This window comes from Phyllostomus hastatus, unplaced genomic scaffold (genome assembly GCF_019186645.2).
Source record: "Phyllostomus hastatus isolate PE091 unplaced genomic scaffold, TTU_PhHast_1.1 phas_scaffold_55, whole genome shotgun sequence".
NCBI classification, from domain to species: domain Eukaryota; kingdom Metazoa; phylum Chordata; class Mammalia; order Chiroptera; family Phyllostomidae; genus Phyllostomus; species Phyllostomus hastatus.
In genome coordinates, this window is record NW_025334035.1 from 13,506,510 (window position 1) to 13,516,171 (window position 9,662).

Below are 9,662 nucleotides of genomic sequence, written 5' to 3' on the forward strand. Positions count from 1 at the left end.
CAGAGGAGCTTCCTGCCCAGTCCCTGAAGGTATCACCCACCTCCCAGACTTGGGTTCCCCTGGTGGAAATTGAGTGACAAGATTCCCTCCCCCCACTGGGGGTGGGGATGGTGTGAAGGGGTCCGTGTGCTGGTGGTATTAATGGGCTGGCTGCCACCCGGGCCTCTGCTCCTGGCAGGGCCAGTCCCAGTGCAGACTGCTCCCAGCCCCACCAGCCCAGCCTGGGCTTTCCTCCATTGCCCACCCACCCAAAAAGTTCATACACTCCCAAGGCTTAGCTGGGAAGCCCCACCCTGAGAAGCCTGCACCCCATATCCTCAACACCAGTGTGGTAAACCATCTGTGCACTGTGGGTACCTCCTGACCGCTGCCTCAGCAGGGACACATGTTTTGTAATGTGTTCCCAGTCCTGTCACCCAGCCTCCCTCCTGCCTCAGCCCATCCAGGCAAGGACTGAGCCCTCTGGACAGCTAGCTGGCTTGGCCTTAGGATAGTTATAGCTCTTTCCAAGTCTCAGTTTCCCATCTGGGCACTGGGGGCAGTGAGTCCACCAGAAGGCACAGTTGCCCATTTGGCTGAGGGTGGGAGGCAGCCTCCCTGTCCCACCAGCACTGCCATGCCAATGCTGGACCTGACCAGGTATGGCCAGACCCTCCCTCCTCTGCTCAGGAACCTCTCCCCATCCCCTGGGGCTCCCAGCTAACTCTGAATCAAAGCTGAGTTCTCACATCTGGCCTCTGGCCTCCTCCTACTCTCTCCCCAGCTCACTTGACTCCAGGCCCACTGCATTTTCATCTTCAATTTACTGGGCAGGTTTCTGCCTCAGGCCCTTTGCTGCTACTACCCCTCTGCCTGGAATGCACCTCACCAGTGCTCCCCAGGGTGAGCTTCTGCCCATCACTCAGGTCTGAGTTTGGGAGTCAGCTCCTACGAGAGCCCCCAAGCCGCCCTGGCCATAGCATCCATTCCTGTCCATGGGCTCCAGGCCCTCACCCTACTTAATTTTATCCACAGCACTGGCCACCACCCAAACTGCTGCATATTTTACTCTTTTGTTTGCTCTTCACTGTCTCCCCTACTAGGACATCAGCCCCAAGTGATGTTTGTCCCTTTTGTTCACTGCAGTGCTCCAAGCACCTAGAAGAACTCACTCACAGGAGGTGCTCAGTATTTGCTGACACAGAGCACACATCCCACAGACAACGTGAAGATGGGGCTGAGGTGTGGGCCCAAGACTGAGTCCAAAGTTGATGTTTGCCCCTGACCCATTCTCCCACTCCCACTAGAGAAACTAGGATCTATTCTCTCTCTCTTTTTAAATATTATTTTGGGATCTAGTCGCTAGTGATCACCTACCACCCTCTCTGTCTGGTGAACAAGACCCTTGCCCAAGACCACCCTCCTCCCATTATTGTTGCCCATACAGAATGGGGCCTCACTCTCCTTAATGGGGAGCCCTCACCTTTTGCCAAACTATGGCCAGCCAAGGGGCGCTGAGTCTCAGACCCTCCCCACCATCTGTTGCAGGCCCCCACTTCACACCCCAACTCACTGGCTGAGAAAGTGACACCTTAGCCCAGTGCCTGCCCCTACCACCTTTCTCTCACCTCACAGGGCTCATCCTCTTAGCCACCAGCACAGGAAGGGAGCCATCCGGGAGCCCCTTTCCTCCAGGCCCTGGAGGCTTCTGGTGGGTTCTTGGCAACCAAGTCTGAGGGTCCTGGCAGCACCCCCCACCACATCAAAAATTCAGCCTGCCCCAAGAAACATCCTGGTGCCTCAGCCACACCAGGCCCAGGCATCCCAGAGCCTCCTCCTAGACAAGTTTCCTCTTAGAACACAGCTGCCCCTCAAAACTAAAGTCAAATCTTTACTAATAAGGGGAAGCAAGAACAAAGTGACCCAACTCCATCTCTGACTTAGGGCAAGTCACCACCCTATCTCGACCTCGATTTTCTAACCTGTGTGATGGGGCTAACAACTCAGATCCCCATGAGGAGGGAGGCAATCCAGGGGCTTTGAGGGTAGACCTGACATCCTGGGAGGAGTTAGCAAGGGGCACACTTGGGGCTCTAGCTACCACATTTTAGTGCAGAGAGGGGCGGTGGCTGAAAGTAGGCCTTTTCCCACCAGTGCTCTAGGAAAGAAGGGAGGGACAGCGCTCCACCCACACCTCTGTCTAGGTTGCAGGGCCCAAGTGACACAGGAAGTCAGAGTCCACAACAGGGAGGAAAGTGGCTCCATTTCAAGGGAAACTGAGGCACCTCATGTGCCGCTGGGTACACAGCCAGGCATTTCCCCTGGAGCCCCCCCGCAGGGCAGGGCACCGCATAGCAGAGGAAGGCAGAGTCTAATGCCCTGGGGGAGGGAGGAGAGGAACCTGGAAGGGATTTCCCAGCCCCACCCCCCAACATCTGCCTCCTCTCCTCACCCCTCTCTCGCAACCTGGGTGTGAAAGCAAAACAAACCCCAGCCCTGGGGTGCCCCGAGGGTTAAGAGGGATGTGGAGGAGCCCCCAAAGAGGAATAAAAAGAGACAGAGTGAGAATTCGAGAGACCCACACAGACACACAGAGACAGACTCAGATGTGAAGACAGAAAGAGAAATAAAGAGACAGAGAGATGAAGAAAAACAGAGAGGAGATACGCAGGGACAACCCCTCCCCAGACACACGGCGAAAGACTGAGAACAGGGAGGCGGCCACAGAGAGAGGGGCAGAGACGCAGAGACACAGAGACCTGCAGAAACAGGGCCGGTGAGGCCCACAGAAACCTGGAAAGGCAGACCCGGAAAGTCAGTGAGCGACCCCAGAGCCACCCAGAAATCGGAGCGGGAGCGGAGGCATGAAGTGGGGCCCACCGAGAAGCGCCCCGGCCCCGCACCGCGCTCCAGCCGGGCGCTCCCTCCCCTCGGGCCCTACGTGGCTCAAACCCCGGGCTCCCAGCCCCGGCCCGCACCCTCCCGCCCAGCCCGGGCCGGGCCGCCACCACCGCACCTTGTTGAAAGCGAAGAGCTCTTGCTTGAGCTTTTCGCGCTGCGGGTCAGCGCCCTGACGCCGGAACCGAAACTTCATCATCTTGGGTTTAATTGCGGGCGTCGCGCCCGCCACCGCCACCGGTGCCTCCCGCAGGATGCGCCGTACGGCCCCGCTGATCCTGAGGCGCAGGCGGGGAGCCAGGAGGTGCGCCAGGCGGCCCAGGCTCCGGCGTGAGAGGCGGAGCCTTCACGGGGCGGGGGGCACGGAGCGCGACTGACGCACCACCGACCAATAGGCACGCCCTCAAGGCGCCAGCCCCGCCCCTGCAGGCCAGACAGTGGGGGAACACAGGGCCCTGACGTTTCTCTAGGATCGCAAAGGGGCCTCTGCTGAGCTTGCGCGGCGGCGCGGGGCCTGCCGGGACTTGTAGTCCGCAAGCTAAGGTTCCAGCGTGGGCAGCAAGGAGCGAGCTTTGGAAGCGCTGGTGTGTGCTGCCTAACCTAGAGGACTCCTTTTCCCTCTTCCAACCAGCGAGAGACGTGCTTGCTCAGGTAACGAAGCAGCCTTATCTCGAAAGCCAGAAGAGTTCTGACTGGTGCAACTCCCTGGCCCCTCAGCCTCAGTTTCCTCATCCTTGCCACTGGCCCAACGTTTAAGTTTCCTGGGACACCACTTTGTTCTCCCGGGTGCCAGAACACCTCCCACCGACATGCTTTTTGCCCCAGCTGTGTGATCAAGACGTAATGAATTAGAAAGGCCCTCAGCCCACAGCCCTTAGGGAACTCCTACATATCCCTCAGGAACTGACCATAACGCTCTATGTGGGAGTACAAGGGGTTCTTAGGAGTTCCACCAGCTAAAAAAGAGGAACAGAGACCCAGCAGAGTGGTTCTTCCTCAGGAGGGCACAGTCGGGAAGGTTCTGAGATTGGATGTGGGCTTTTCCAAGATGGGAAAGGGCCTCCCTTGCCAGGAACAGTGTAAAAACACAGCTGTGCCTCCACTCTCTGGGGGACAATGAACTTGTCCCCACCCTCCTTCCAGGCCTTTTCTCATCTGGACAATGACCTCGAGGCTGAACCCTTTTTTCCAGGCTGAAGATAGGCAGCCCTAGGCTAAGAAGGGCTGGGCAGGTCCCAGGTGTCAGAAGTGTAGGTGGGGGCCGGCGCACCAGGTCCCAACCCCAGCAGTTGTGTCAAAGGAGGCAGCCTGATTGCTGACCCACGAAGGCAGCTGCCAAGCAACAGGGGCCTGGCTGCCCCTCCACCCATGACAGCCCTGCTCAGCACCTCCCTGAGCTGGGGGCTGGATCTGGCAGAGGGGTGGGGCGTGGAGCAGTATGGTGAGAAGGGGGAACATGTGGAGAATAACAAAGCCTGATATGTGGTATGCACTATTCAAAACGCTTTCCTCATTTCAACTGATTTAATGCTCTCAACAGTTCCGTGAGGGAGGCATCCATGTTACCTCAGTTTTACAGATGAGGATGTTGAGACAGATGGGTTAAGGCAAGAGGGGTGTTGGCTTCAGCCCTGGGCAGAGCTGGCTGGACTGAGAGGGGTCAGCCCCATTGGGCCACCACTCATCCCACACTTAGCACAGGTAACTCAGGCCTGGGTTCTGGGCCCTGCCCTGCCACCCACGGACAAGACCTGAGCTCTAGGTGCCTCTTCTGCAAAATGAGGGCCTTGGGTGGGGAAGTGCTAAGACTCTGATCATTGGTATCCCAACTTCACAATTTAGAAGCTGTAAAAATGTGGATAATACTGGTGCCTACCTCAAAGGGCTGTTGTGAAGATGAAATGAATTAGTATTTGTAAAGCCCTTCAATTGTGCCAGGCAGACGGGAAGAGCCATGTAAGTGTTAGCTGTCATTAGAGTTCTTACTAATAACTACTTAAGCTCTTCTTCTCTGTCACCCTGGGCAAATCCCTGCCCTTCCTCAGTCTCCAGTCTTTGAGATGGGACTTAGTCAGCAGGTAATAAGCATCCCCACTCAGCTCACAGTCTAGGGGGCAGGACCGAGCTGAGTGGGGACCACAGCCACCATGAGTTCACTGTGCTGTGATGGGGGCTCATAGGACACCAGCAGAAGCATGTGATCCAGGGAAGGTGAGCTGAAACAGGTAGAGGGATAGAGAAGGGTCTGCTGGCAAGTAGGGGTCCTCGAAATGCCAGAATCCCCCCACACTTGTTAACAATACAGACTCTACATCCACCAAATGTGAATGCCCGTAGAGTGGGATCCCAGGATCTGAGTTTTCAGTCGGGCCTTTCCCAAGTGACTCTGAGGCACACCAGCCCTCCTACAGTCAGGTTGATGGGGGTTCAGCTGGTATACTGAGGTACAAATGAGGTACATTTACATGGGGATAAATCAAGACCTGGGCAGATGGGCCCAGCCAGCCCATGCAGCCAGGCAGGGTGCAGGAATGGCCCTGGGAGGGGACCATCCCCCAGGCTGGGGTCTGGAGCACTGACTGTCTTCCCTCCCCTTGAGCTGGAGCAGTCCAGGCCTGGGATTAGCAGGGTAGCCCAAGGCAACAAAGCCAGGCTGCCCTGCCACATCTGCTCATTGCTTGAGGTAGGAATTGGAAGCTCAGGAGAGCCCAAGCAAGGGTGTGAGCACGGAGTCATCAGTGACTTTAGGCACCCCTATACCTATCATGGGGGATGGAGGAGGAGGCTGCCTGAGTCAGTAGCACTGGAAGGAAAGCTGCTCCCTCCTGCAAATTCAGGTCAACCTCAGGCTAGCGAGGACCTGCCGCCTTCAGACGTTTCCTAGATGAGGTGGCCTCTCTTTCCCTCATTCCTCCTAGGCCACCCCAGGACCCTATCCCAGCTCTGAGGTGGGAACTAGGTCTGACTTCAAATCCTAAGCCATCCCCTTGCTAGCTGGGTGACCCCAGGTAAGCCACTTGCCTACCTTTGGCCTCAGTTTCCTCATCTATAAAATGTCAAGATGATTCAGGACAGGAGTTGAGCACAGGGCCGGGCAGGCTCTGTACCTGGTAAGCCAGCTCTTTTGAGGACTCTCATTCCAGGACATGCTGGCATCCTTCAGGTGCATCAAACAAGCGTCTGCCTCAAGACCTTTGCACTTGCTCGTTCCTTGCCTGGAATGCTTGGGTTCACTTAGCCAAATCTCTCACTTCATACTGGTCATGACTTAAATGACACTTGCTACAGGAAGCCTCCCTGACCTGTTTCCCCCATTCTGGACGCCCTCCCCTGCCTGTTTCTGTCCCTCTTGTTGCCCACCTGACACCTTTATTTTACATGTCTTCCCAGCTTGAGAATGTGCTTCCTGAGGGCTAGATTTTTAATGCTGTTCGTTGCTGTGTTCCCCGTGCACGGAACAGTGCCTGGCATGCAGTAGGTACTCAACACAATTCGAAAATATTTATGTAAGTTAAAACAAGATCTGAAGTAAGTATGACAAAATGTTAATGTGTATAGGTAGTGGGTGCTTCTGTTACTTTATTTTTCACTGTGTTTGAAATATTTCATTAAAAAAATGAAACAATTCATGCTATTTAGGAGTCAAGTCCACAGGAAGTTGTGATTGATGAGATGGTGGGGGCAGGTGGGTGAGGAGTGTCCTGGAGACAGGCTGGCATGCATCAAGGGTGTCTAGAGATAAATGCTGTATCTGTCATTTCTCTCTTTGAATGCTTGCGACAATGGCTCTGGAGGTAGAAACAAGGACAATCCCACTTTACGGACAGGAAGTGGAAGCTAAGGGTACAGAAGTAACTTGCCTAGGTCACTTGCAGAGGGAAGGAGGGGAAGGGATGACAAGGGGGAAAGTCCCACATGGAGGCCAGTTTGGGGCAGCAAAGAGCAGAAGGAGACTCGGGTGGAGGGGAGAGGACCCTGTCCCCAGGAGTTGGCCCAGGTCCCAGCTGAGGCCATAGCCCTCCTCTGTGCCCACACCATACAAGCAGTTTCTGCTTGGTGGTTCCCCCAGGCGCCTGGCAGGCAGTGGGTTCCTGGCGTGGAGTCTGGGCTGGAGGTAGGGGAGGTGGGGGAGGTGGGGCCTGGACTGGAAGAAGAGGGAAAAAAGCATGCAGGGTTGGGGACGGGCCAGGAGGCTCCTGGGGAGCCTGAGTGGAGAGAAGGGGCCGGTGAGCCTCTCATCCTGTGCAGTGCGCTAAGTGAAGGTGGCTCTAAGGGCGCTCTTTACGGCCCAGGTAGGGGAGGTAGTAGTGGATCTGGGGCCCTCAATCAACAGAGGGTGAATAGTGGATTGGGCATCAGTGAAAGAAAAGCCCAACAGGCAGGGGGAATGTTGAGCAGACCCAGCCTGTCCTCATTTTATAAGGAAGGAAACTGAGGTTTGGAAAAGAAGTGACCTACCCAAGGTCACATGGGGGATAAGAACATGGGTCTTTGGACCTCCAGCCTGCTGTGCCTTCCCTGGCTGTGGGGGCTCAGCCCCAAAACTCACTGAGCCAGGGCATTGTGATGTGCTTTCCTTGGCTCTTGCTGGGCCACAGAACTTTGGGATTCAAGTATACCTGCCCCTTGCAGGAGTTTCCGGCTCCAGGGGCTGAGCAGGTAATCATTGTCATAGGCCTGTTGTGGGAAGGTAGAGCTCTGTGCTTCACTCCTCTCTGTGGCACAAGTTCCTGCCTCTGTCACTTCATCTTTCTGGACCTTAGTTTACTCATTTGCAAAATGGGGTAATAATTGCTACCACTTAACAACACCGAACACTTGTCTGTGCCAGGCACCAGTCATTCGTTTCATCCTATGGCCATTTTACAAAGGAAGAAACTGAGGCCAGAGAGGTTAAGTAATTTGCCCAAAGTCACACAGCTGGTACATGGTAAAGTCAAGCTATGAGCCTAGGTCCCAAAGTGGGGTATTAGAGGCTGTGGTGAGAACTAAATGAGACACTTTGTAAAGGGCCTCACTCACAAAAGTCCAGGAGAGGGCAGAGCTAGCTTCTAGTGTCCCACCTTGGAGTGGAAGCACTAGGGCCACACAGCTCACTCTGGGCTGTGCTGTGCTGACGAAGCCAGTGGTCTGAGCCCACAGGAAGCCCTGAAGAGCTGGAAGACAGGTGACTCCAGCTGGAATGTCCTAGGGCAGAGGGCGCTGGCATGTGCAAAATCTCACAGGGGATCCCTGGCTGGTGTGGCTCAGTGGATTGAGCGCCGGTGTGCAAACCTAAAGGTTGCAGGTTCAATTCCTAGTCAGGGCACATGCCTGGATAGCAGGCCAGGTCCCCAGTAGGGAGTGTGCAAGAAGCAACCAATCCATGTATCTCTGGCACATGGATGTTTCTCTCCCTCTTTCTCCCTCCCTTCCCCTATAAAAGTAAAAAAAAAAAAAAAAAACAAAAAAACTCATAGGGGAGGAAACTCCAGTGAGCTGTGGCCCCTCTGCATTCCCACGGACACTGGGGGCACTGGCTGAGCAGGGCAGTAGCAGGAATCCTAAATTCTCTCCTCTGGGGTCCAGTTCCCAATCCAAAGCAAAGGACAGCTGGTCTGCCCCACTGTGAAGCACCGTCACTTGGACTCTTCTGCCTCACTGTGGGCACAGGGGAGAACTGCACCCTGAAACCTAACTGGAGGATAGCAGTTTCTACAATGACCATAATGGCTCCAAGAGTCAGCTGTCAAATTTTAAGAATTTTTGCAAGTCAGTTGTTAAACCAAAGCCATTATTAAAAATCAAACCATATAAAATTAAATCATTAAAAGCAAAAGTAGTGTTCAAGACTAAGCACTTCCTATTTTGTGTTTTGCTATTGTCTGTGCTCTTCAATTACATCTATTGTTTGTGTGGTGGAAGTGATGTGCTTCTGGACATCTTCACCATTCCTTGTGCAGTTACACTGCGTTAGTAGCTTGAAGTCAGCCATGATGAATGTATTTACACCACAGAAATTGGCAAATACCATAAAGCAGGCTTGACTTATTGTTGATTTTCTAGACCAATGCCATGCAATAGAAATATAATGCAATCCACACATATAATTTTAACTCTTGAGTAGCCAGATTTAAAACAGTAACAGGAAACAGGTGAAATTAATTTAAATAGCATATTTTATTTAACCCAGCATGTCCAAAATATTATTTCAACACATAATCAATATCGAGTAACTAATGATAGATCTTACATTCTCTTTTCATACTAACTCTTCAAATTCTGGGGTGTATTTTACACTTAAAGCCCATCTCAATTCAAACTAGCCACATCCTCAGGTGTTCAACGGCCAAACTGTCCTGTGGCTACTGTACTGGACAGCACAGGTCTAGACTTAAGAAATTGATGGAGAAAATAATAAGGATGCAGATTAAATTTAAAAGTAGTGCTAAGTTCTTTCACATTTTACACTTTTTTACCTTGTAGATGTGATTAAAGATCTTTACAAGGGAGATTGCTGTTGATTATCTGGCTGGGCCCTAAATCCAGTCATTGCAGTGAGGGGGGCAAAGGGAGATCTGGTAAACCGAAGAGGAGCCCATGTGGCCACAAGCCCAGGAGCTGTTGGAGGGAAGGATTGGAATCTCTGGGAGTTTCATGGTCCTGCCAACACTGTGTTCTCAGCCCAGTAATAGTGATTTTGGATTTGTGACCACCAGAACTGTGAGAAAATAAACTTCTGTTGTTTGTGGTAATTTGTTGCAGCAGCCACAGGAAACTAATACAAGCAGAAGCAATTCCATTTA

The 9,662-nt window shown here is 53.4% G+C and overlaps 1 protein-coding gene across 3 annotated transcripts in view; it reads right to left on the reverse strand.

Annotated features, from left to right (window-relative positions):
* Positions 1–3,195, reverse strand: part of LLGL1 (LLGL scribble cell polarity complex component 1) — a 17,315-nt gene extending 14,120 nt beyond the window's left edge. For all 3 annotated transcript variants that reach the window (XM_045824300.1, XM_045824301.1, XM_045824299.1), the window contains exon 1: positions 2,996–3,195. In XM_045824300.1, the coding sequence (XP_045680256.1) occupies positions 2,996–3,076 (81 nt within the window). In that variant the 5' untranslated portion in view covers positions 3,077–3,195. The remainder of the gene's footprint in view (positions 1–2,995) is intronic.
* Positions 3,196–9,662: the final 6,467 nt, after the last annotated feature.